The following is a 27,979-nucleotide window of genomic DNA, read 5'->3' on the forward strand; positions in this document are numbered from 1 at the left end:
TGGTGTGTGGTGTTCCACAGGGCTCTGTCCTTGGGCCTCTGCTGTTTGTAATTTTTATTAATGACTTGGATGAGGAGATTGTAGGATGGGTCAGCAAGTTTGCAGACGACACAAAGGTTGGAGGTGTCGTTGACAGTATAGAGGGCTGTTGTAGGCTGCAGCGGGACATTGACAGGCTGCAGAGATGGGCTGAGAGGTGGCAGATGGAGTTCAACCTAGATAAATGCGAGGTGATACATTTTGGAAGGTCAAATTTGAAAGCTGAGTACAGGATTAAGGATAGGATTCTTGGCAGTGTGGAGGAACAGAGGGATCTTGGTGTGCAGGTACATAGATCCCTTAAAATGGCCACCCAAGTGGATAGGGTTGTGAAGAAACCATATGGTCTTTTCACTTTCATTAACAGGGGGATTGAGTTTAAGAGTTGTAAGATCTTGTTGCAGCTCTATAAAACTTTGGTTAGACCGCACTTGGAATACTGTGTCCAGTTCTGACTAACACGAGGGGTCATAGTTTTAAGCTGGCTGGAGGAAAGTATAGAGGGGCTGTCAGAGGCGGGTTCTTTACACAGAGAGTTGTGAGAGCATGGAATGCGTTGCCAGCAGCAGTTGTGGAAGCAAGGTCATTTGGGATATTTAAGGGAGCACTGGACATGAATATGGTCACAGAAATTTGAGGGTGCATACATGAGGATCAATGGTTGGCACAACATCGAGGGCGAAAGGGCCTGTTCTGTGCTATACTGTTCTATGTTCTATATTCTAGGAAGGATGTAGAGGATCATTCTACAGGAAGGATTTAGAGGATCATACTACAGGAAGGATGTAGAGGGTCATATTACAGGAAGGATGTAGAGGATCATTCTACAGGAAGAATGTAGAGGATCATACTACAGGAAGGATGTAGAGGATCATTCTACAGGAAGGATGTAGAGGATCATTCTACAGGAAGGATGTAGAGGGTCATACTACAGGAAGGATGTGGAGGGTCATTCTACAGGAAGGATGTAGAGGGTCATTCTACAGGAAGGATGTAGAGGATCATACTACAGGAAGGATGTAGAGGATCATTCTACAGGAAGGATGTAGAGGATCATTCTACAGGAAAGATGTAGAGGATCATACTACAGGAAGGATGTAGAGGGTCATACTACAGGAAGGATGTAGAGGATCATACTACAGGAAGGATGTAGAGAGTCATACAACAGGAAGGATGTAGAGGGTCATACTACAGGAAGGATGTAGAGGGTCATACTACAGGAAGGATGTAGAGGATCATTCTACAGGAAGGATGTAGAGTATCATTCTACAGGAAAGATGTAGAGGATCATTCTACAGGAAGGATGTAGAGGATCATTCTCCAGGAAGGATGTAGAGTATCATTCTACAGGAAAGATGTAGAGGATCATTCTACAGGAAGGATGTAGAGGATCATTCTACAGGAAGAATGTAGAGGATTATACTACAGGAAGGATGAAGAGGATCATTCTACAGGAAGGATGAAGAGGATCATACTACAGGAAGGATGTAGAGGGTCATACTACAGGAAGGATATAGAGGGTCATTCTACAGGAAGGATGTAGAGGATCATACTACAGGAAGGATGTAGAGGATCATACTACAGGAAGGATGTAGAGGGTCATACTACAGGAAGGATGAAGAGGATCATACTACAGGAAGGATGTAGAGGGTCATTCTACAGGAAGGATGTAGAGGATCATACTACAGGAAGGATGTAGAGAGTCATACAACAGGAAGGATGTAGAGGGTCATACTACAGGAAGGATGAAGAGGATCATACTACAGGAAGGATGTAGAGAGTCATACAACAGGAAGGATGTAGAGGGTCATACTACAGGAAGGATGAAGAGGATCATACTACAGGAAGGATGTAGAGAGTCATACAACAGGAAGGATGTAGAGGGTCATACTACAGGAAGGATGAAGAGGATCATACTACAGGAAGGATGTAGAGAGTCATACAACAGGAAGGATGTAGAGGGTCATACTACAGGAAGGATGAAGAGGATCATACTACAGGAAGGATGTAGAGGATCATACTACAGGAAGGATGTAGAGGATCATACTACAGGAAGGATGTAGAGGATCATACTACAGGAAGGATGTAGAGGATCATACTACAGGAAGGATGTAGAGGATCATACTACAGGAAGGATGTAGAGGATCATACTACAGGAAGGATGTAGAGGATTATACTCCAGGAAGGATGTAGAGGGTCATAGTACAGGAAGGATGTAGATTCTCCCCGTGTCTGCGTGGGTTTCCACCGGGTGCTCCGGTTTCCTCCCACAGTCCAAAGATGTGCAGGTTAGGTGAATTGGCCATACTAAATTGCCTGTAGTGTTAGGTAAGGGGTAAATGTAAATGTAGGGGTAGGGGTATGGGTGGGTTGCGCTTCGGTGGGTCGGTGTGGACTTGTTGGGCCGAAGGGCCTGTTTCCACACTGTAATGTAATCTAATCTAATCTTAACTACAGGAAGGATGTAGAGTATCATTCTACAGGAAGGATGTAGAGGATCATACTACAGGAAGGATGTAGAGGGTCATACTACAGGAAGGATGTAGAGGATCATTCTACAGGAAGGATGTAGAGGATCATATTACAGGAAGGATGTAGAGGGTCATACTGCAGGAAGGATGTAGAGGATCATTCTACAGGAAGGACGTAGAGGATCATTCTCCAGGAAGGATGTAGAGGGTCTTACTACAGGAAGGATGTAGAGGATCATACTACAGGAAGGATGTAGAGGATCATTCTACAGGAAGGATGTAGAGGATCATTCTACAGGAATGATGTAGAGGATCATATTACAGGAAGGATGTAGAGGATCATACTACAGGAAGGATGTAGAGGATCATACTTCAGGAAGGATGTAGAGGATCATTCTACAGGAAGGATGTAGAGGATCATACTACAGGAAGGATGTAGAGGATCATTCTACAGGAAGAATGTAGAGGCTTAGCGAAAGGGGACGAAACGTTTGCAACAAAAACTTCCAGCTCGGCGAACAGAACCACAACAAAATTTAGAAATGACTAGTCAGGCCATAGCTCAAGTATTGTGAATAGTTTTGGGTCCCTTAGCTAAGAAAAGACATACTGGCATTGGATGCAGTCCAGCGAAGGTTCACTCAGCTGATACTGATGGAGGGATTGTCTTCTGAAGACAGGTTGAGTAGATTAGGCCTGTGTTCATTCAAATTAAGGACAAAAGGGTAACTAGGGAGAGAATAGAGCCCCTCAAAGATCAGCAAGGTGGCCTTTGTGTGGAGCCACAGAAAATGGGGGAGATACTAAACGAGTATTTTGCATCAGTATTTACTGTGGAAAAGAATATGGAAGATATAGAAAGTAGCGAAATAGATGGTGATATCTTGCAAACTGTCCATATTACAGAGGAGGAAGTGCTGGATGTCTTGAAACGCATAAAGGTGAATTAATCCCCAGGACATAATCAGGTGTAACCTAGAACTCTGTGGGAAGCTAGAGAAGTGATTCTGGGCCTCTTGCTGAGATATTTGTATCATTGATAGTCACAGGTGAGGTGCCGGAAGACTGGAGGTTGGCTAACGTGGTGCCATTGTTTAAGAAGGGTGGTAAGAACAAGCCAGGGAACTACAGACCAGTGAGCCTAACATCGGCGGTGGGCAAGTTGTTGGAGGGAATCTTGAGGGACAGGATGTACATGTATTTGGAAAGGCAAGGACTGATTAGGGATAGTCAACATGGCTTAGTGCGTGGGAAATCATGTCTGACCAACTTGATTGAGTTTTTTGAAGAAGTAACAAAGAGGATTGATGAGGGCGGGGCAGTAGAAGTGATCTATATGGACTTCAGTAAGGCATTCAACAAGGTTCCCCATGGGAGACTGTTTAGCAAGGTTAGATCTCACGGAATACATACAGGGAGAACTAGCCATTTGGATACAGAACTGGCTCAAATGTCGAAGATAGAGGGTGGTGGTGGAGGGTTGTTTTTCAGACTGGAGGCCTGTGACCAGTGGAGTGCCACATGGATCGATACTGCGTCCTCTACTTTTCATCATTTACATTAATGATTTGGATGCGAGCATAAGAGGTAGAGTTAGTAAGTTTGCAGATGACACCAAAATTGGAAGTGTAGTGGACAGCGAAGAGGATTACTTCAGATTACAACAGGATCTTGACCAGATGGGCCAATGGGCTGAGAAGTGGCAGATGGAGTTTAATTCAGATAAATGCGAGGTGCTGTATTTTGGGAAAGCAAATCTTAGCAGGACTTATACACTTAATGGTAAGGTCCTAGGGAGAGTTGCTGAACAAAGAGACCTTGGAATGCAGGTTCATAGCTCCTTGAAAGTGGAGTCGCAGGTGGATAGGATAGTGAAGAAGGCGTTTGGTATGCTTTCCTTTATTGGTCAGACTATTGAGTACAGGAGTTGGGAGATCATGTTGTGGCTGTACAGGATATTGGTTAGGCCACTGTTGGAATATTGCGTGCAATTCTGATCTCCTTCCTATTGGAAAGATGTTGTGAAACTTGAAAGGGTTCAGAAAAGATTTACAAGGATGTTGCCAGGGTTGGAGAATTTGAGCTATAGGGAGAGGCTGAACAGGCTGGGGCTGTTTTCCCTGGAGCGTCCGAGGCTGAGGGGTGACCTTATAGAGGTTTACAAAATTATGAGGAGCATGGATAGGATAAATAGACAAAGTCTTTTCACTGGGATCGGAGAGTCCAGAACTAGAGGGTATAGGTTTAGGTTGAAAGGGGAAAGATATAGAAGAACCTAAGGGGTAACATTTTCACACAGAGGGTGGTGCATGTATGGAATGAGCTGCCAGAGGAAGTAGTGGAGGCTGGTACAATTACAACATTTAAGAGGCATTTGGATGGGCATATGAATAGGAAGGGTTTGGAGGGATATGGGCAGGGTGCTGACAGGTGGGATTACATTGGGTTGGGATATCTGGTTGGCATGGACAGGTTGGACCGAAGGGTCTGTTTCCATGCTGTACATCTCTATGACTCTATGACTCTTAGTAAAGAAGCATGAGAAGCAAGCTCATTGAAACATGAAAGATTCTTTGGGGATTTGAAAGGATAGATTTTGGGAGGCTGCTTCCCTTGTGGGAGAGTCTAGGATCAAAATCATAATTTCAGAATAAGGGGTCACACCATGAAATGCAGAGATGAGGAAAAATTTCTTCTCTCAACGGGTAATGAAGCCATGGAATTGTTTTGTGTAGAGAGCTATCAAGGCTGGGCTGATAAGTATATTCAAGGCTGAGATAGACTGATTTCTAGTTATTATGGGATTGAAGAGTTATGGAATAAGACAGGAAACAATAGTTGAACATTATCTGATTCGTCATGATCTCAGTGAACCAGTAGAACAGATCTGATGGGCCAAATGGTCTATTTCTGCTCCTAGATCTTATGATCCTCATTGTTGGCCTGTGTTCCATTTTTTTGTATGCATTTGAAATGGTTTCACACATTAATCTTTGAAACCTGAGGTAATGTTACAGTTTTATCTATTGTTCTGTCTCTGGTAGAGTTATGCAGTGTGACAGTTTATAACAGGGGACTGATCCACATACTGCGCATCTTAAGTACAACAGTATGACATTTCCCTCACCCATTGTGTTTTGCCTGTTTTAAAAGCAGGACAGGTCGCTGATCATTATGTTAATGTATGCGGTGAGATGCTGAGCAGGAATTGTGTGAGATAAGTAGCTTTTAGTGCTTGTCTAAAAGTGACACCTGCCTTGGTTTCTAATTCATCTGCCATCTCCATTGTCTGGGTAATTGGTGGGTTCTATTTTAAGAGGAAGTACAATGTCAACACGATAACAAACAGCTGAGCCCGAGGAGAAGCAACTCCTCAATTCCCAGGCCGAAACAGCATTCCATCTGTGCAGCCACTTCCGACTTTGGGAATTGTAAATAAAATTCAGTCATCAAAGTGCAAGACATTAGTGACAGCACAAAAGATCAGTGAGAGGGGCAGTGGATCATCGTGCCACTGTGGGTGGCATGGTGGCACAGTGGTTAGCACTGCTGCCTCACAGCGCCGGAAACCCGGGTTCAATTCCCGCCTCAGGCGACTGACTGGAGTTTGCACGTTCTCCCTGTGTCTGCGTGGGTTTCCTCCGGGTGCTCCGGTTTCCTCCCACAGTCCAAAGATGTGCAGGTAAGGTGAATTGGCCATGCTAAATTGCCCGTAGTGTTAGGTTAAAGGGGTAAATGTAGGGGTATGGGTGGGTTGCGCTTCGGCGGGTCGGTGTGGACTTGTTGGGCCGAAGGGCCTGTTTCCACACTGTAATGTAATCTAATCAGATCAGTGGATCATTGGGAGAGGCAGTGGATTCACCATTTCTCTGTTTCCTAGACTTGATCATCCTAATGTACTTCTGTCCGTGTTCTAACTTGCACCAAGTTCCATCATCCACTCCGTATTCTCACTGAACGCCACTTACATCCGGTTAGGAACGTCTTGACTTTAAAATTCTCATCCTTGTCTTCAAATCTTTCTTAACCTTGCCGACCACAGTCATCTCCTCCAGTCTTACAATCCTCTGTATGCAGGCCTTGCCTAATGCAGGCATCTTCAGTTAGCCTGGTTTTAATGCCTTAACAGCCAGGGCCCTTGGATCAGACCCCTTGCATCTCCAAGGGACGACAGGAATTAAGTTTCAGAATTTCAGAGAGATGAGACGAGATTTGAGGAGAGAAATGCCAGATGGAGTTCAATCTGGACAAATGCGAGGTGATGCATTTTGGAAGATCCAATTCCAGAGAGAACTATACAGTAAATGGAAAAGTCTTGGGGAAAATTGATGTACAGAGAGATCTTGGTGTGCAGGTCCATTGTTCCCTGAAGGTGACAATGCAGGTCAGTAGAGTGGTCAAGAAGGCATATGGCATGCTTTCCTTTATCGGTTGCAGTATTGAATACAAGAGTTGGCAGGACATGACTTTGGTTTGGCCACATTTAGAATACTGTCTACAGTTCTGATCACCACATTGCCAAAAGGATGTGAATGCTTTGGAGAGGGTGCAGAGGAGGTTCACCAAGATGTTGCCTGGTATGGAGAGTGTTAGTTATGAGGAGAGGTTGAGTAATTAGGATTACTTTCATTGGAAAGAAGGAGGTTGAGGGGAGACCTGATTGAGGCCTACAAAATCATGAGTGGTGGAGTCAGGGTGGATAGCAAGAAGCTTTTTCCCAGAGTGGGGACTCAATTACTCGGGGTCACGAGTTCAAATTGAGGGGTGAAAGGTTTCAGGGATATATGCGTGGAAAGTTCTTTACGCAGAATGTGGTGGGTGTATGGAATGCGTTGCCAGCGGAAGTGATAGGGGTGGGAACAATAGCATTATTTAAGATGTATCCAGACAGATACATGAATGGATAGGAGCATAGGGATACAAATCTGGTGAACATGACAACTGTTGATAGTTGTAAAAATCCATCTGGTTCACTAATGTCCTTGTCTGGCCTACAGATAACTCTCAAGCCCCAGCAATGTGATCGACTCTGAACCATACATTGTCTAAAAAAAAAGCAAAAGGCTGTGGAACAAAAACAGAAATTGCTGGAAATGCTCAGCGGGTCTGATAGCATTCGTGGAGAGAAAGCAGAGTTAACGTAGTGGTGCAGGCTCAAAGGGCAGAATGGCCTACTCCTGCACCTATTGTCTATTGTTTCAGATCCAGTGACCCTTCTACAGGCCCATTGTCAGTTCTTCAAAGAACTATAGATACTAGCTTTCTGAAACAAACAAAAATTGGAAATTACTGGAGAAACTCAGCAAGTCTGGAAGCATTCGTGAAGAGTAAATTGTGTTGATGTTTTGAGTCCAGTGGACCACCTTCAGAATGGAAGGGTTCCGAGGAAGAGTGACTGGACTCGAAACATTAAAGCTATTTTCTCTCCACAGCTCCTGCCAGATCTGCTGAGTTTTTCCAACAATTTCTGTTTATGATAGGTAAGAAATGTTGGCCTTGCCAATGATGCTCACATTCCTGAATAGAGATATTGCTTAAAATCTCTCTCTTCTGATCACTGGACCCCGTGTATCACAGGATGCAGCGTCTACCTTTACTTGGTAGTGCTCCTGTGAAGCATTCTTGGGGCATTTTACGAACTAAAGGCACTGTGTAAATGTAAATTGTTACAGTGATTGTAACCATTCATTCCTAAAGCCGTAATCATTTTAAGAAGCTTTGTGAAATTTTTCAACCTTTTCTGAGATTTCAAATAAATCAAACTTGAGCACAGGAACTGAATTACATCATCAATAAGCTGCCAGTTGGGTTGTGCATCCCAAATACTTTGTGATTGCTCAATTAAAAAATCAGTTAGTTGTTGATTGTGGAAGCAAGAAATGGATTAGTTGTAAAGTTCAGAATAAATGGTTTCTATGATTGCTTGTGAAAGTGATGGGGAAAGTAATGATGCCAGGCAGTACTGCCGAGATGAGTTTATATGGTTACGCTGATTAAATGTAATGAATCTTGTACAGCTTTGCTTACAAATGTATCTATTCAGTTGCTGCTGTGTGAGTGCTGGGAATTATACTGTGTGATGTGGTCTCATCAAATTTTTTGAACACAACTTTCAAATGAATTCACAAGTTAAAAGCAGGAAAAAGAAAATTTATCTTTCAGATTTTACTAAAATCTGGAGCCAGGAAATATGATTGAATCAGTGACCTGAAATAGGTTTTCACCAATGAAATCTCAGTACTTTTTACTGTGATTATTGTGTATTATCACCAACAATTGTTAAAGAGAGGAAGATATTTTCTACAGTGTTTGATCTTTTAGGAAAAGTAATGAACTGAGAATGGGGTACAGAGTCCGAGAGTTTGTACAAGACAGAAAAAGGCTGAATGTGTCTGTACCGGTCATCAAACATCGAATCCCATTTTCCAGCACTTAACTCATAGCTTTGTATGCTCTCATATTTCAAGTGTTCATCTAAATAATTCTTAAACATTCTGATGGTCTCTACGTCTATCATTCTTACAGGCAGTGAGTTCCAGATACCCACCACCCTCTGGGTGAAAAATCTTTTCCTCAAATCCCCTCTAAAGCTCCAGCTCCTTATTTTTAAACAGTGCCCCCTGCTCATTAACCCCTCTACTTCAAGGAAAGGTTTATGGTTGTTATCTACCAAACCCATGTACACCTCAATCAGGTTTCTCCTCAGTCTTTTCTGTTCTAATAAACACAACTCCAGCCTGCCTAGTCTCTCTCTCTCTCTCTCTCTCTCTCTCCACAGCTGAAATTTCAACAAGGAGTTAGATTCAGCTCTTAGGGCTAAAAGGATGAAAGGATTATGAGGAGAAAGCAGGAACTGAGTTGGATGGTCAGCCACAATCATATTGAATGGTGGCGTAGGCTGTAAGGATAGCATGGCCGATCCCAGCTCCTATTTTCTCTGCTTGTAAGAATCTCTCCAGCTCAGACAACATCCGAGTGAAACAAAAACAGAAATTTCTGGTGAAACTCAGCACGTCTGGCAGCACCATGGGAATAAAGTCGAATTAACGTTTCATATCCAGTGAATTTTTGTCAATTGATTTACTACACCACCAATTTTCATGTTATCTGCAAAGTAGTGATCATACCCCCTACGTTCATGTCCAGATCACTGGTGTACACAACAAACAGCAAGGAAGCCAGCACCGAACCCTGTGGCACACCACTGGACACTGGCTTCCAATCCCAAAAACACCCTTTCACTGTCACTCCTTACTTCCTGACATTATCCTAATATTGGATCCAATTTTCTAAGTTGTCCTGGATCTCATGGGCTGTTAGTTTCTTAAGAAGTCTGTCATGCAAGACTACATCTGTCTTCATCTACTCATCTAATCACCTCCTAGAAACATTCAATCAAATTTGTGAGATATAATCGCCCCCAGACAAAGTCACATTCACTATCTTTGATTAATCCCTGCCTCTCCCCATGGAGATTAATTCGGTCCCTCAGAATTTGTTGTAATAATTTCCGTGCCACAGATGTTAGACTGTCTGGTCTGTTGTTCCCTATTAATGTTTGTCTCATCCTTGAATAACAATACCACATGAGCTGTCCTCCAGTCTTCTGGCACTCTCCCTGTGACAGGAGAGGATTTGAAAATTAATGTCAGAGCCTGCAATTCCCCCTTTGGCTCCCACAACACCCCAGGATTGATGTCATCTGGGCCTGAGGATTTATCCAGTTTCAAGCCACATGAATACCTCCTCCTTCTTATTGCTAATTGTTCAAGTATATCACAGACCCCACTCCGTGATTCCTAAACTTCTCTATAATGAATACAGATGCAGAGTACTCATTAGTTATGTCTTCTATTTCCACACACAGATTGCCACTTTGTTTCCTGATGGGCCTTACTCTTTCGATGGTTATCCTCTTGCCCCGAATATATTTATAAAATGTCTTTGGATTTTCCTTAATACTACCCACCAGTGTTTTATTTTTGTCATGTCCCCTCTTCACTCTCTTTATTTTATTTTGCATCTGCACTTTCTACAGCTGTTTTGAGCCCTGCCATAAGCTTTTTTCTTCCCTGATCAAATTCTGAACATCCCTTGGCATCCAGGGTTCTCTGGACCTGCTAGTCCCACCCTTCACCTTTCCAGCAACACACTGGCCATGTATTCTCACTATTACCCTTTCAATGACTCCCATGTTGTTTCTTTCATGGGATGTGGGTATAGCCGGGAAATCAGCAGGGCTGGCAGCACCCATGAGAGACAAACAGAGCTTTGATTCTTCTTCAGAACTGAAAGGTCTGGGAAGTTTCTGTTTATATACTTTTAACAGAGGCAGAGGCCCAGTGCAAAAGGCAAAGGGATTGTTAAAGGTGGAAGAAAAGAGATGGACAATGCATGTAAATTAAGGTGTGAAAGGGAGGGAGCAACTACATAAAGAAGACAGGCCTTTAAGGTAGGGGAGAAAATACAAGAAAAATGGAAAACCAACACTGTGTAGCCAGTTTCTGAAATGATTGAATTCAGTATTGGGACCTCAAGACTGTAACATGCCCTGGGTGTATGAGGTGTGTTCCTAGAGCTTGTGAAGTGTTTTGTTGGGATGTTGCAGCAGGAAAATGTTAGTGTGGGAGCAAGGGGGGTATTATAGAAATGGCAAGTAACTGGGAGACCAGGGTCAGTCCGACAGACGGAGCATTGGTGTTTCACACACTGGTCAGTCAGTCTGTGTTTGGTCTTGACAGTGTGCAGGAGATGGCAGTGGGAGCAGCGAATACAGGCAATTAATTGAAAGAGATACACGTGAAATGCAGCTTCACCTGGAAGGTGGATTTTGGCATTTGACAATGTGGAAGGAGGAGGTGAATGGACGAGTGTGACAGCTTCTGTGATTGCATGGGAAGGTGCCTCAGGGAGTGAGGAGAGGTTAAGAGTGGTGGAGGAATGGATCAGGGAGTGAGGAGAGGTTAAGAGTGGTGGAGGAATGGAAAAGGGTGTCATGGAAGGAACAATGCCTGGAGAATGCTGACATGGAGGGGGCAGGAAAATACTTTTGGTGGTAATTCCCACCTCAGGCGACTCTCTGTGTAGAGTTTTTTCATTCTCCTCGTGTCTGCGTGGGTTTCCTCTGGGTGCTCCGGTTTCCTCCCACAATCCAAAACTGTGCAGGTTAGGTGAATTGGCCATGCTAAATTGTCCATAGTGTTAGGTGAAGGGGTAAATGTATGGAATGGGTCTCGGTGGGTTGCACTTCAGCGGGTCGGTGTGGACTTGTTGGGCCGAAGGGCCTGTTTCGACGCTGTAAGTAATCTAATCTAATCTAATCTAATCTACTCTTCTGGAATTGGCATGGCTTTTTGAATACAGAGACTAAAGATCTTAACATCTGTGGATAGTAAGTTACTTGAGAAGATTCTGAGGGATAAGACATACATGTATTTGGAAAGACAGGGTTTGATTAGGAGTAGTCAGCATAGCTTTGTGATTGGGATATCATGCCTTACAAAATTGTAGGATCTGAGCTATAGGGAGAGGCTGAACAGGCTGGGGCTGTTTTCCCTGGAGCGTTGGAGGCTGTTGCAACATTTAAGAGGCATTTGGATGGGTATATGAATAGGAAGGGTTTGGAGGGATATGGGCAGGGTGCTGGCAGGTGGGACTAGATTGGGTTGGGATATCTGGTCAGCATGGACGAGTTGGGCCAAAGGGTCTGTTTCATGCTGTACACCTCTATGCCTCTATAACTCTATAAGTGACCAGAGGGCAGGATGGTAGACATAGTCTATATGGATTTCAGGAAGGCCTTTGATTCCACATGGTAGGCTGCTCTGGAAGGTTAGATTGCACGGAATCCAGGGCAAACAGGCAAATTGGCTACAACATTGGCTTGACGTTAGGAAGCAGAAGATGATAGTGGAAGGATGCTTGTCGGACTGGAGGCCTGTGGTGTACTCAGGAGTCGGTGCTGAGCCCATTACTGTTTGAAATCTATATCAATGATTTAGATGAGAATGTACAAGGCATGATTAGTAAGTTTGTTGATGACACTAAAATAGCCAGTATCATGGACAGTGAGGAAGGTTATCAGAAATCGCAGCAGGACCTTGATCAGCTGGGGAAGTGGGCTGAGACATGGCAAATAGAGTTTAATATAGATAAGTGTGAGGTCTTGCATTTTGGAAAGTCAAATCAAGGTAGGAGTTTCATGTTGAAGGTAGGGCCTTTTGGAGTGTACTGGAACAGAGGGGTCTTGGAGTTCAGGTGCATGGTTCTCTGAAAGTAGAGTCACAGGTCGACAGGGCAGTGAAGGTGGCTTTTGGTACACTGGCCTTCATCAGTCAGGAGATCGAGTAGAGAAGTTGGGAAGTTATGTTGCAGTTATACAGAACGTTGGTGAGGCCACACTTGGAGTATTATGTACAATTTTGATCACCTTATAGGAAGGATGTTATTAAACTGGAAAGAATGCAGAAGAAATTTACAAGGATGTTGCCTGGACTCAATGGTCTGAGTTATAGGGAGAGGTTGGACAAGCTAGAACGTTTTTCTGTAGAGCATAGGAGACTGAGGGGGGAACATATAGAAGTGTATAAGATCATGAGAGGCATGGATAGGGTGAATACACTCAGTCTTTTTCCCAAGGTTGGGAAATCAGCAACTTTTTTACACAGAGAGTGATACGCATATGGAATGAGCTGCCAGTGATTGAGGTGGGTAGATTAACAACATTTAAAAGGCATTTGGACAAATACATGAATAGGAAAGGATTAGCAGGATATGGCAGAAGTGGGTATTACAGATGCTGGAGATTAGAGTCAAGATCAGAATGGTGCTGGAAAAGCACAGCAGGTCAGGCAGCATCTGAGGAGCAGGAAAATGTACCTTGGTGCCATGCGTGTTGTACCGATGTACCTTGGTGCCACGTGTGTTGTACTGAGGTACCTTGGTGCCATGCGTGTTGTGCTGAGGTACCTTGGTGCCCATGCGTGTTGTGCTGAGGTACCTTGGTGCCATGTGTGTTGTACTGAGGTACTTTGGTGCCACGTGTGTTGTGCTGAGGTACCTTGGTGCCATGCGTGTTGTGCTGAGGTACCGTGGTGGCATGTGTGTTGTACTGAGGTACTTTGGTGCCATGCGTGATGTGCTGAGGTACCGTGGTGCCATGTGTGTTGTACTGAGGTACCTTGTTGCCATGTGTGTTGTACCAATGTTCCTTGGTGCCATGTGTGTTGTACCGATGTACCTTGGTGCCATGTGTGTTGTACTGAGGTACTTTGGTGCCCATGCGTGTTGTGCTGAGGTACCTTGGTGCCATGCATGTTGTACTGAGGTACCTTGGTGCCATGTGTGTTGTACTGATGTACCTTGGTGCCACGTGAGTTGTACCAATGTACCTTAGTGCCATGTGTGTTGTACTGATGTAAAATGGTGCCATGTGTGTTGTGCTGAGGTACCTTGGTGCCACGTGAGTTGTGCTGAGGTACCTTGGCGCCATGAGTGTTGTGCTGAGGTACCTTGGCGCCATGTGTGTTATACCGATGTACCTTAGTGCCATGTGTGTTGTACCGATGTAAAATGGTGCCATGTGTGTTGTGCTGAGGTACCTTGGCGCCATGAGTGTTGTGCTGATGTACCTTGGTGCCACGTGTGTTGTGCTGAGGTACCTTGGTGCCACGTGTGTTGTGCTGATGTACCTTGGTGCCACGTGTGTTGTACTGAGGTACCTTGGTGCCACGTGTGTTGTACTGATGTTCCTTGGTGCCACGTGTGTTGTGCTGAGGTACCGTGGTGCCATGTGTGTTGTACCGATGTTCCTTGGTGCCACGTGTGTTGTGCTGAGGTACCGTGGTGCCATGTGTGTTGTACCAATGTTCCTTGGTGCCATGCGTGTTGTGCTGAAGAAGGGCCTATGCCCGAAATGTCGATTCTCCTGCTCCTTTGATGCTGCCTGACCTGCTGCGCTTTTCCAACAATACATTTTCAGCTCTGATCTCCAGCATCTGCAGTCCTCACTTTCTCCTCTGTGTTGTGCTGAGGTACCTTGGTGCCATGCGTGTTGACATGATATGCTTTTCAGTTGAGTACACATGACAATGAAAACTAAAATCTAAGTCTAAAATGCGAGATTACAATGTACCTCTTGAAGGTGTTCTATGAATTGATACAGAAAAGGTGCTTGTTCACTGTCAGGATGCTGCCAACAAACCAAAAGACTTCCTGCCTATCACAGAAATGAGCAACGTGCTATATAAATTTCAGGGCTGGTCTGATACTAGGTACATAGACTAAGTGTTCCAAACACTGGAGAATCACATCAAATTTTGTGTTCCTTTGTCTGTTTACAACAGGAACGTTACTGAATGTATCCAACAAACCTGACTTGCAAACCTCGAAAGACGATGCCTCACATTACGTATAATTCTACAATTGGCAACATTTGCTACATCATCCCGAGTGTGTTCGGAATTGCACTCATGATCAATTTAAGATTGTCTGGAAAAATTTCCCTTGTTCTTTTTTTGTTGGACAGTGAGAAAGGACATTAGTTAATACCACAGAATGGACCAGAACTGCAGCTGTTCATGGGAAGTAGCCACAAGTGACAGCTCCCCAAGACTTTTACAGTGGTCAAGTGGATCTGAAACCAATAGAGAAACACTGCACCCTGATTTTTTAAAAAATCATTCATGTTGTGTCACTGACTAGACCAGTATTTATTGCTCATCCCTAGTTGTCCTGGAATGGCATGACTTGCTGGGTCGCTTCAGGCAGCAGTTCAAGGCCAGCCAAATAGCCGTGGGTCTGGAGTTCCCTGTACCAGACCATGGAAAGGTAACAGATTCCCTTCCCCTAAAGGCCTTTGTAAGATGTGTTTCCAATACAGTTGATAGTGGTTATACATAGAACATAGAACATAGAAAAATACACCGCAGTACAGGCCCTTTGGCCCTCGATGTTGCGCCGATCCAAGCCCACCTAACCTACACTAGCCCACTATCCTCCATATGCCTATCCAATGCCCATTTAAATGCCCATAAAGAGGGAGAGTCCACCACTGCTACTGGCAGGTCATTCCATGAACTCACCGTCACCATCAAGCTAGCTTTTAATTCCACATTGCTTTTTAATTGTATTCAAATTATGTGTGTATGCAGACAGTGGGCAACAATCAACGAATCTAGACAGGGCAAGGACAGTTTAGCAACTTATTCTTTTCATGGATAATTTGGTGATTGTTTTGTCTGGCATGGTAAAGGGCCTTTATCTGTGATGTAGATCTCCCTGAATCTCGGATTCTTAGATGAGGGCTGAGCCAAAGTGCAACACTTACTGTGAGTATCACAGAACACATCACATCAATGTGTCCATCAAGAAGTGCTGTGGGGGGCAGTTCAGGAAGCCAATGGGTTTACAGGAAAACCGAACATCCCATTAATGGATTTTCCTGTTGTATGTAAGTGGGAGGAGGTTACAGGAAGAGATTGGGATTGCTGTCCTTTAGGATAGGACAGGTCATGAGCTGCATACATTTTTGCCAACGTGTTGTTACCTGTAAGCAGCACAGGGCATTTGTTGAGGAGCAGCAGGCTGGTTATAAAGGAGTACCGCACAGTGTCAACCGTACACACGAGATTTTCCTGATTGGGTCGTCTTGATTTGGGAGCTCCGGTCATGATTGCTTCAGCAAGACTTGATAACTGCACCCCTGCAATCAGCAACAAGACAGAGTTAGTCTGTGAAGGAAGATTCAACTCTGAACTCACGTGGTCAATGCTTTTAGCAACTTCCTTCTCAGAAATCACAGCCTGTAGACCAGCTCATGGTCAAATGAACCTTGGGGTTTTGAGGAAGTTGCCCAAATGATGGCAGTATTACCAGCCTGCACCTGTAGAGGGCTCAGTCTCAGGGTCATTATTGCAAGACAATACAATCCCAGGTTTGAGGTGCCTTTAATAATCCGAAGCTGTGCTTAGTCTGAGGCCCAGTCCAGGGAGCAAGCCGAAGAACAGGCGGATAACTGGCAGGATGCATTCTTAAATATCCTGCAGTCTCTCACTCTTTGCTTATAAACGTAGAGTAGCTGTGAGCTCACTATCTGCCAAATCCAGTTAATGTGGGCCAACTCTGCCAGAAGACAAAGCAGATGTAGCTCAGGCTGAGCCTAAAACAATCTCTAACCCCTGCAGCATCTACATACTTAACAATGATGTAAGGTAGCATCTTAATGACCCCAATCTCTGGACAAATGTCATTAATACCATCAATGTTGCTTGTTAAATTCAGGTATTATTTAATGAGCTTTTGATCAATAAGTTGGTTGTGATTCAACAATTATAAAACATGGCCTTATCGATGTTATACTTGTCTTTAAGGAAGTTAAAGATTGCAATAAATTGGAAGAAAAAAATATATATGTGACAAAGGTTCATTGCAAATGAGAGGATTTGGAAACTTTAAAAACCAACAAAAGATACTAAAAATAATAGAGGCATAAAATAAACTTTGAGGTTAAATTTGTAGTAGCATAGTCAGCAAGAGCTTCTTTAAATATTTAAAAAGTAGGAGGTTATTTGGATGGAAATGGTGTGCAGGGAAAAGGCAGGAGATTGGTACCATATTGGAATTAGTACAGGCGCGATGGGCTGAGTGGCCTCCTGCTGCACTGTAATAATTCTGTGACTCTGATAACTGAAAGTGATCATAGTCCCCTTAGAGGATGAGACTGGGGAAATGGCAGAGGAGTTGAATAGATACTTTGCATCAGTCTTTACGGCATAGCATTCCAAAAATACAAAATAATCAAGGGGCAAAAAGGGGAGAGCAAATGAACACTATATCATGAGAGACAGAGGGTGATTCATGGGCGGTACGGTAGCACAGTGGTTAGCACTGCTGCTTCACAGCACCAGAGACCCGGGTTCAATTCCCGCCTCAGGCGACTAAGGGCCTGTTTCCACACTGTAAGTAATCTAAAAACTGCAATGGAACCGAAAGGGGCTAAAAGCCAGTAAGTTCTCCAGACTTGTTGGGATGTTTCTGAGGATTTTAAAGGAAGTGGCTCCAGAGATGGTGGATATACTGACTGAAATCTTCCAAGAATCCTTCAATCCTGGAAAAGTCCTAGAGAATCGGAAAACTATCAATCTAACACTTTTATTTAAAACGTGAGGGAAACAAAAACAGGTTACTATAGGCTACTCGCTTAATAACTGTAACTGGGAAAATGTTAGAGGCTATTGTAAAGCGTGTAATAGCAGAGCATTTAGTAGTATATGATATGATGACGCAGAGTCAGCGTGGGGATGATGAAGTGGAGGTCATGCCTGAAGAACTTACTAGAAATCTTTGAGGAACTAACAAGCAAGATGGATAAAGGGAAAGCAGTGGATGTAATATATTTGGAATGTCAGAAGATGTTTGATTGGCACCGAATGTTAAAATACTTAACAAGAAGACAGACCATGGTGTGGGAGGTAAATATTATCATGGATAGAGGATTGACTTATGAATAGAATATAGGACATTACAGGAACAGGCCCTTCGGCCCACCAAATCAGACTTAAAATGGGCCTGAGGGGTAACCTTTTCACACAGAGGGTGATTCATATGTGGAATAAACTGGCAGAGGAAATAGTAGATAGAGGTACAGTCCTAACATTTAAAACAGGAAATGTTTAGGGAGCTATTGGCCAAAAACAACCAAATGGGACAAATTTGGCAAAATTGGTTGGCATGGATGACTTAGACCACAGGGTGTGTTTCTGTGATTGATCCGCGGTATGGAGGGATTGTCTGATGTGGAGGAATTGAGAAGATTGGACTAGTAATCACCTGAGTTTAGAAGGATGAGAGGTGACTTGATTGAAATGTACAGGATTTTTAGGGGACTTAACAGAGTAGATTCGCAAGGTTGGTCCCCGAAACGTCGATTTTGCTGCTCGTCGGATGCTGCCTGAATTGCTGTGCTCTTCCAGAACTACTGATCCAGAATCCCCTTGTTGGAGAACCTAGCAGTTGAGAGCCTAATCTCAGAATAAGTGGTTCTGCATATAAGGCTGAGATGAGGAAAAAAAATTTCTTTCAGGCTGTATTGAATCTGTGGAATTCATTACCATTGAGGGCCAACAAGGCTGGGTTGTTAAATATTTTCAAGGCTGAATTGGAGCAGTTTAGGGAAAGGTGAGATGTAACGAGACATGGGTGTCATGGTGGAACAGTTGCTGAGGCTTGGCATGTAGGTGCAGCAGGCAGTGAGAAAAGCTAATGGCATGCTGGCTTTCATAGCTTCATAGCAAGAGGATTTGAGTATAGGATTAAAGATGTCTTACCACAGTTATAGAGGACCTTGGTGAGGCCACACTTGAGTGTTGTGTGCAGTTTTGGACTTCTAGTCTGAGGAAGGACATTCTTGCTGCTGAGGGAGTCCAGTGAAAGTTCACCCGACTGATTCCCGGGATGGCAGGGCTGACATATGTGGAAACTCTGGATTGACTGGGCTTGTACTCGCTAGAATTTAGTAGAATGAGGTGGTAGATATCAGAGAAACATATAAAATCCTGATGGGATTGGACAGTCCAGATGTAGGAAGAATGTTCCCGATGTTAGGGAAGTCCAGAGCTGGGGGTCAAAGTCTAAGAATAAGGGTAAGCCATTCAGGACTGAGATGAGGAAGAATGCCTTCACTCAGAGAGTTGGGAACCTGTGGAATTCTCTCCCACAGAAAGCTGTTGGGGCCAGTTCGTCAGGTAGATTCATGAGGGAACTGGGTGTGGCCCTTGTGGCGAAAGGGATCAAGGGAAGAGAGCAGGAATGGGATCCAGAGATTGTACCAACAACCATGATCATATTGAGTGGTGGAGAAGGCTCGAAGGGCCAAACGGCCTACTTCTGCACCTATTTTCTATGTTTCCATGTTTTTATGAATGGTGGAACTGATTCAATGGGCTACTCTACTCCAATGTCTTCTGGTAATCTAACTCACAATTTGTACAGTTGTAGCACCACTTACCCATTCTGATATTCTATACCTGAGCTAGGAAAGAAAGGATTCCATATCATTTCTCAACTACCTGAGACATCTCACCTGCTACCTCCAATGATCTGTGGATATTCTCTTCAAGGTCCCTCACTCCCTCGAGACTTGTGATTTTCTTTCCTGCACTGTGACATGGCTGGCTTGGCCAGTATTTACCACCCATCCCTAACTGAGAGGATGGAACTGACCTGCTGCAGAGTGTCCTTCTATTAACTGTGTATTAATACGACTGGGGGGGGACAATCAGGGTGCAAGTGCCAAAGAGTTTAGAAGGGACAGTGAAGGAATTATGGACCTGTACCACAATTAAGAAAATTAGTATGTTGCAAATTCAAATAAGCGAAGATAAGTGACTTATACAGTTACATACACACATGACAACTGCAAAGCCACAGATGGTTGCAGACAGATGGCAGGACAGCAGCAAACTCAGAGACCGCTTACCTTTCGAAATAAGCTCCTGTGTGGATGGAACCAATGCGTCCCAGGATACAAATTGTCCGGTTTGCATGTCCACAAAATATCCAAAGACAGTCGCATTTCCGGGTGGAAACGTAACCGCTGAAATATTCAAACACAATGTACAAGTCAAGGAAAATAAAACTTCCAGAATGCAGCACACCGTCAGCATTAACACTCTGACAGTGCGGCACACCCTCAGTACTGACCTTCTGACAGTGCAGCACACCCTCAGTACTGACCCTCTGACAGTGCGGCACTCCCTCAGCACTGACCCTCCGACAGTGCAGCATTTCCTCAGTACTGACCCTCTACAGTGCGGCATTCCCTCAGCACTGACCCTCTGACAGTGCGGCACACCCTCAGTACTGACCCTCTGACAGTGCAGCACTCCCTCAGTACTGACCCTCTGACAGTGCGGCACTCCCTCAGTACTGACCCTCTGACAGTGCGGCATACCCTCAGTACTGACCCTCTGACAGTGCGGCACACCCTCAGTAATGGCCCTCTGACAGTGCGGCACTCCCTCAGCACTGACCCTCTGACAGTGCGGCACTCCCTCAGCACTGACCCACCAACAGGGCAACACTCCCTCAGTACTGGCCCACCGACAGGGCAGCACTCCCTCAGCACTCACCCTCTGACAGTGCAGAACTCCCTCAGTACTGACCCTCTGACAGTGTGGCATTCCCTTAGTACTGACCCTCTGACAGGGCAGCACTCCCTCAGTACTGACCCACCGACAGGGCAGCACTCCCTCAGCACTGACCCACCAACAGGGCAGCACTCCCTCAGTACTGACCCACCGACAGGGCAGCACTCCCTCAGCACTCACCCTCTGACAGTGCAGAACTCCCTCAGTACTGACCCTCTGACAGTGCAGCACTCCCTCACTACTGATCCTCTGACAGTGCGGCACTCCCTCAGCACTGACCGACCGACAGGGCAGCACTCCCTCAGCACTCACCCTCTGACAGTGCAGCACTCCCTCAGCACTGACACTCCGACAGGGTGGCACTCCCTCAATACTGACCCTCTGACAGTGCAGCACTCCCTCAGCATTGACCCTCCGACAGTGCAGCACTCCCTCAATACTGACCCTCTGACAATGCGGCACCTCCTCAGCCCTGACCCTCCAACAGTGCAGCACTCCCTCAGCATTGACCCTCCAACAGTGCAGCACTCCCTCAATACTGACCCTCTGACAATGCGGCACTCCCTCAGCACTGACCCTCCGACAGTGCAGCACTCCCTCAATACTGACCCTCTGACAATGCGGCACTCCCTCAGTACTGACGTTCTGACAGTACAACACTCCCTCCAACCACATCTCATTGCTGCACTGACTGATCAGTCTCCATTATGGGCTGTTGTCTTTGCATTAGCCTTAAAATCTGGTCCTTTTGACTCAGAGATTGGAACCTTACCACTGAGCTGTAGTGTAGTATATTTAAACGTCTTGACCTTGATTAAGAGCACTGCTTCAAAGGAAGTAAATCCACAAAGTCATCTTTTGTCTCTCTTACTTAGTCTTTGTTGGAATCATTCAATGCAACACATAACCTTATGAAATGCAAGACCATATGACACTAAGACCAGAAGATGTACGATCAGAATTAGGAAGTGAATAGTGGGATATGGCTCCTGTAAGTGTAGACAGGTTTAGTATGGAGGGGCAAAACGTGTTGGTGCAGGCTTGGAGGGCCGAAAGGCCTGTTCCTGTGCTGTATTGCTCTTTGCTGTAATTAGACCGTGTGGCCCATTCAATCTGTTCCACTATTCGATCATAGTTCGAGACCAAAGACTGCAGAGGCTGGAAGCAGATGTCCACCTATTTTGAACAATGTGCCTTTCCCCCTCTGTCATCCAAACAACCCTCCTCCACACTGCTTCCATCCGCCATTCCACTGCTCTAAACCTTCCCCTCCCAAAGCAATAAAGACAGGGTCCCCAGTGTCCTCATCTACCACCCCACCAATGTCCGTATCCAAAGCATCATCCTTAAACACTTTTGCCAATTCCGACCAGACCCCACCATCCAGAATATCTTCCCCTCCCCATCCCTCTCTGCCTTCCACAAGAACCGTTCTCTTGAACAGTCCTTGGTTTGCACCACTCTCCTCACCAACGCCCCAGGTACCTTCCCCAGCAACTGGAAAAGATGCAAAACCTACCAGTACACCCCCCACCCCCTCACCTCCATCCAGGGCCCCAAACAGTCCTTCCAGGTGAGACAGAGGTTCACCTGCCTCTCCTCCAACCTAGTTACTGTATCAGGTGCTCCCAATGTGGTCACCTCTACATTGGGGAGACCCGAACGTAAACTTAGAGAATGTTCGCCAAACTTCTCAGCTGGGCCACAGGGGCCAACCAGACCTCCCAGTCACCGCCCATTTTAATTTCCCTTCCCATTCCCTTTTCGATATGACCATCCTTCGCCTCGTCCATTGCCACAACGAACCAAACCGCAAATTGGAGAACATCTCAGCTTCCGCCTGGGCAGCCTCCAACACTGAGGACTCAATATTGACTTCTCCAATTTCAAATAACCTCCCTTCCCAGCCCCTTCCCCACCCGTACATTCCTCTCATCAACCCTTCCTTCCAGCCAGGAGAAAATGAGGACTGCAGATGCTGGAGATCAGAGTCAAAATGTGTGGTGCTGGAAAAGCACAGCCGGTCAGGCAGCATCTGAGGAGCTGTGGCAAGAGCGGGGACTGGGGGGAGCTGAGAGATAAATAGGAGGAGGGTGGGGCTGGGTGGGGTAGCTGGGAATGTAATAGGTAGATGAAGGTGGGAGTGGAGGTGTAGATTGAAGAGGACAGTGGAGCAGATAGATGGGAAAGAAGATTGGACAGTTCAAGAGGGCAGTGCCGAATTGAAGGGTTGGAGCTGGGATACGGTGAGAGGAGAGGAAATGGGGAAACTGGTGAAATCCACATTGGCGACAACTTGCGGATTGTTTCAGAGGACATCTTTGGGACACACGCACCAATCAACCCCACCACCCCATGGCCGAACACTCCAACTCTCCCCCCACTCCAACAAGGATGTGCAAGTTCTGGGCATCCTCCATCACCAGATTCTGACCACCCGACGCCTGGAAAAAGAACACCTCATCACCCATTTTGGGATCCTCTAATCACATGGGATCAATGTGGATTTCACCAGTTTCCACATTTCTCCTCCCACCACCTTATTCCAGATCCAACCCTCCAACTAGGCACTGCACTCTCGAACTGTCCCACCTGTGTTTCCAGCACCACACAGCCTCCTACTGGATTCATCCCTCCCATTGACCAACCAGGTCATACACTCTGCCTGTCTTCACCTATCCCCACCTCACCACCCTGCCCCCACCAACCCCTTTATCTGCAGATCCCCTCACACCCACCCCCTGTCCTGAACAAGGGTTACACCCAGAAGATTAACTCCTCCATCTCCTGATGCTGCCTGGCATGCTGTGTTCTTCCATCCTCATGCCTATTACAGATATGCCTGAAATGTGCCTCATGCCCATTCTATTCCCTTCTTCCATAACCCCTGATCCCCTCGCCAATCTAGAATCTATCTCTTTCTTAAATACACTTGGTCTTCATAGCCCTCTGTGGTTATGTGTTCCTCCTAATCTCAGTTCTAAAGGGTCATCCCTTCACTCTGAGGCTCTGACTTCAGTTCCTGGTCTCTCCTACTCAAGGAAACATCTTCTCCACACCCACTCTATCCAGGCCTCTCCGTGTTCTGTATGTTTCAATCAGATCCCCCTCATCCTTCTCAACTCCATCGAGTACAGACCCAGAGTCCTCAACCACTCCTCATATGACAAGACCTTCAACCTTGTGAACCTCCTCTAGACCCTCTCCAATACCAGCACGTCCTTCCTTCAATGCAAGCTTCACAACAATGCCCTCAGTTCCTTTGTCGAAATTGTTAATGTATAACGTGAATAGTCGTGGTCCCAACATGGGTCCATGCAGAACCCCACTAGTCACTATCTGTCATTCTCGGCTTATTGACAGCTGACAAAGACAGATTCTTAATCAGCTGGGGAATCAAGCGTCACATAGCAACACAAGCAAGAGGATTTGAAGAATGAGAGGTCAGCCATGATCCTCTCGAATAGCAGTGCTGGCTCATGGGGCTGAATGGCCTCCTCCTATTCCTGTTTCTTATGGTCTTCTAGTCTAATCTGTATCAGTGGGAATTTGTAACCCTGATTTAGGGTTTCAGGCCGTTACCAAATGGAAGAGGATGATGAGCCAATCGAGAGAGTGAAAGAGGTGCTGGTTACCATCCCTTGTAAATGGATGTTGTGAGGCAGTAACAGAGAGCTGTTTGACACTGGACCCACTGTTAAACCTTGAACAATATTCAACGGTGAATCCTGGTCAGGATGCTCACAGAGTGGGCTTTGTCCTGTGAACAGGTTTTGGACCAAAGTGTTGAAGTCCAGCGTGACTTTGATGGCCTCATCTTCCTTGCTCCTGTCACTGAAGCCAATGAGAGCTTCTTCCTCGTAATCGTCCTCACGTTTCAAGCAGCCGCCAACCGCCCAAGTAAAACAGAACGTGTAGAGTTTGGCCAGGAGGCCAGGCAGCTTGTTGGGATTCTTCTCTAAAAACCACTTGTCAGACCTGCAGTGGCACAACACACATTAAACCCTCTTATAGTGCAGTATGGCACCAACAACAGTCAGCATTTATATAGCACTTTCCATCAGATATCACATCCAAGACACTTCAGAACAGCATTATCTCACAACATTTCACACCAAGATGATTCAAGCCACATTCTGGAACTGCTGTAACCCATTTGGTATAGGTAGAGCCACAATGCTATTGGGGCACTGAAGTAACGGTGATACATTTCTAAGTCGGAATGGTGAATGACTTGGACAGGAACTTGCAAGTAGTGGTGTTCTAATGGATCCGCTGCCCTTGTTTTTCTAGTAGGGCTGAGTCAGAACAGCATAAGATATAAGCCATTCAGCCTATCAGATCATTCAATCAGATCATGGCTGATCTGTTAGTCCTCAACTCTACTTTCCTGCCTTCCCTCATAATCCTTCATTACCTTACTGATTAAAACTTTGACCATCTCAGCCTTGAATATGCTTCACAACCCAGTGTTGTCAGCTCTGTGGTACAGAATTCCACAGTTTCACGTTCCTCTGAGAAAAGAAAGTCTTCCTCATCTTTGTCTTAAACATGCAACCCTTTATTCTCAAATTATGCCATCTGGTCCTAAACTCTCCAACAAGGGGAAAACAAGCTTTCCACATATACCCGGTTAAATCGTCTAAGAATCTTGTGTGATTCCTTAAGCAGACCTCTCATTCTTCTGTTTTCCAATGTGTATAGGCCCAAACTATTCCATCTCTTCTCCGTCCCTGGTACAAGCTCGGTGACCCTTCTCCAGGCTGCCATCTTTCCTGAGATAAAGGGACCAAAACTACTCACATCTTCCAGCTGTGGTCTGAATGGTACCATGAATAGTTTTGATAAAATCTCCCTACTTTTATACTCATTCCCTCTGAAATAAAGGCCAATTTCTATTTGCCTTCCCTATTACCCATTGAATTTAGATGTTGGTTTTTCTGTGATTCATTGATGAGGTCTCCCAAATTCCTCTGTGCTTCAGCTTTCTACAGACTTCCTCAATTTGAATATTTCTCATCAAAGTACGTAATCCACATTTACCCACATTATATTCTATCTGCCAAGTTTTTATGTACTCACTTAACCTCTCAATATCTCCCTGCAGACTTTTTGAAACATCCTCACCAGTTGCCTTTCCATTTATTTTTGTGTCCTCTGCAAATCTGGTGAGAGTGCATTCACTTTCCTCATCATAGTCATTAATATTTTTTGTAAATAACTATGGCCAGAGCACTGATCCCTGTGGCCCAGCGCAAGTGACAGGATGCCATCCAGAAAATTGCTTCCTCTGAGGTCCATGCAGCCATTAAAAGAAACAGGGAACACTGGTTGTCAGCCTGAAAATGCCCCCCTTCTCCTAACTCTCTATCTTCTATGAGTTGGTCAATCATCTGATCAGGATAGTGAAGAAGGCTTTTAGGATTCTTTTAATTATCAGTCAGAGTATTGAGTACAGGAATTGGGAGATCATGTTGCGGCTGTACAGGACATTGGTTAGGCCACTTGTAGAATATTGCGTAAAATTCTGGTCTCCTTCCTATCAGAAAGATGTTGAGAAACTTGAAAGGGTTCAATAGACAATAGACAATAGACAATAGGTGCAGGAGTAGGCCATTCAGCCCTTCGAGCCTGCACCGCCATTCAATATAATCATGGCTGATTATTCCTAAATGATCAGAAAAGATTCAGAAAAGATTTACAAAGAAGTTGCCAGGGTTGGAGGATTTGAGCTACAGGGAGAGGTTGAATAGGCTCGAGCTGTTTTCCCTGGAGCGTCGGAGGCTGAGGGGTGACCTTATAGAGGTTTATAAAATCATGAGGGGCATGGATAGGATAAATAGACAAAGTCTTTTCCCCAGGGTTGGGGAGTCCAGAACTAGAGATTTAGGGTGAGAAGAAAAGATTTAAAAGGAACCTAAGGGGCAACGTTTTTCACACAGAGGGTGGTGCGTGTACGGAATGAGGTGCCAGAGGAAGTGGTGGAGGCTTGTACAATTACAGCATTTAAAAGGCATCTGGATGGCTATATAAATAGGAAGGGTTTAGTGGGATATGGACCCAAGTGCTGGCAAATGGGACTAGATTAGGTGAGGATACCTGATCATGGATGAGTTGGACTAAAGGGTCTGTTTCTGTGCTGTACGTGTCTGTGACTCTATGCTAATTTACTACCTCCAGAGCGATGGATTCTTTTTGTTTCACAATGGGCTCTTATCTTATTAAGTAAACCAAACATATGATTCCTTATCAGATGCCTTTTGAAAATCCAAATATATCTCATCCATTGCTTCTCCTTTATCTATCCAGCGTGTCATTTCCCCAAATAATTCTGGTAAATTGGTCAGACATGATTCCCCTTCATGAAGCCATGCTGATGCTGCTGGACTATATGATGTATTGCTAACTGCTCTGCTGTTACATCCTGTCATCTCGGGTCCATTAGTGGTGATGTAAAAGTCTCAGTTCCAGGCTGCAGCAAATGCCTTTCACGTGGGCACACTGCCAAACCTCACCTGGTTCCTGAGCTGCCTTCCACATCCTGTTTTGAAAGCCCATCTGTTCCCTTGGTTTCTTCATTGGGTGCAGTGCTATCACCTGGCAAGAAAGGAGTGCAAAAGATCAGATGTCAGAGAAATTGCTAACTGCTTTTCACAGCAGAGAGCGGCGCGAGCTGGGCGGAAGTGAGGTTGGAGCGCAGAGCTGGTCGGGAAGGTAAGTGAAGGTAAGGGTGTGTTCTAGAGCCCAGGCCCTACAAAGTAGGGCCTCCCTCCCATCCTCCTCCTCTAACCTAACTTTAAAGTACACAGGTAAGCTACTCAGTGTTCTTGTTTTGGAGACAAGGTGTAGAGTAATGGCAGCGCAGGCAGTGGAATGTTCCTCCTGCAGGATGGGGTAGGGGTGACCACCGATACTCCTGCCGACTTCATCTGCAGGAAATGCAGTCAGATCCTGCTCCTCACAGAACGAGTTAGGGAACTGGAACTGGAGTTGGATGAACTGAGGATTATTCGAGAGGCTGAGAGGGTGATAGACAGAAGCTACAGGGACATAGCTACGCCAGAGAACAGAGGGAGCTGGGTAACAGTTAGAGGTGGGAAGGGGAGGAAGCAAGCAGTGTTGATCCCCTGTTGTCGTTCCCCTAAACAATAAGTATACCGCTTTGGATACTGTTGGGGGGGACGGCCTAGCAGGGGTAAGCTGCAGTGACCGGGTCTGTGGCGCAGGGTCTGGCTCTGAGACTCAGAAGGGAAAGGGCGAGAGGAGGACAGCGCTAGTTATAGGAGACTCTCTAGTTAGAGGGACAGACAGGCGGTTCTGTGG

At 45.3% G+C, this 27,979-nt stretch overlaps 1 protein-coding gene across 1 annotated transcript in view; it reads right to left on the minus strand.

The window, feature by feature from the left end:
• Positions 1–27,979, minus strand: part of LOC122540190 (dynein axonemal heavy chain 6-like) — a 472,579-nt gene that overhangs the window by 91,078 nt on the left and 353,522 nt on the right. Inside the window, exons 39-42 of the mRNA XM_043675544.1 lie at positions 27,172–27,253; positions 24,402–24,634; positions 19,987–20,103; positions 16,057–16,212 (exon numbers count right to left, since the gene is read on the minus strand). Of these exons, the coding sequence (XP_043531479.1) occupies positions 16,057–16,212; positions 19,987–20,103; positions 24,402–24,634; positions 27,172–27,253 (588 nt within the window). The remainder of the gene's footprint in view (positions 1–16,056; positions 16,213–19,986; positions 20,104–24,401; positions 24,635–27,171; positions 27,254–27,979) is intronic.

The sequence above is a fragment of the Chiloscyllium plagiosum genome, chromosome 3, assembly GCF_004010195.1.
Source record: "Chiloscyllium plagiosum isolate BGI_BamShark_2017 chromosome 3, ASM401019v2, whole genome shotgun sequence".
NCBI classification, from domain to species: Eukaryota; Metazoa; Chordata; class Chondrichthyes; order Orectolobiformes; family Hemiscylliidae; genus Chiloscyllium; species Chiloscyllium plagiosum.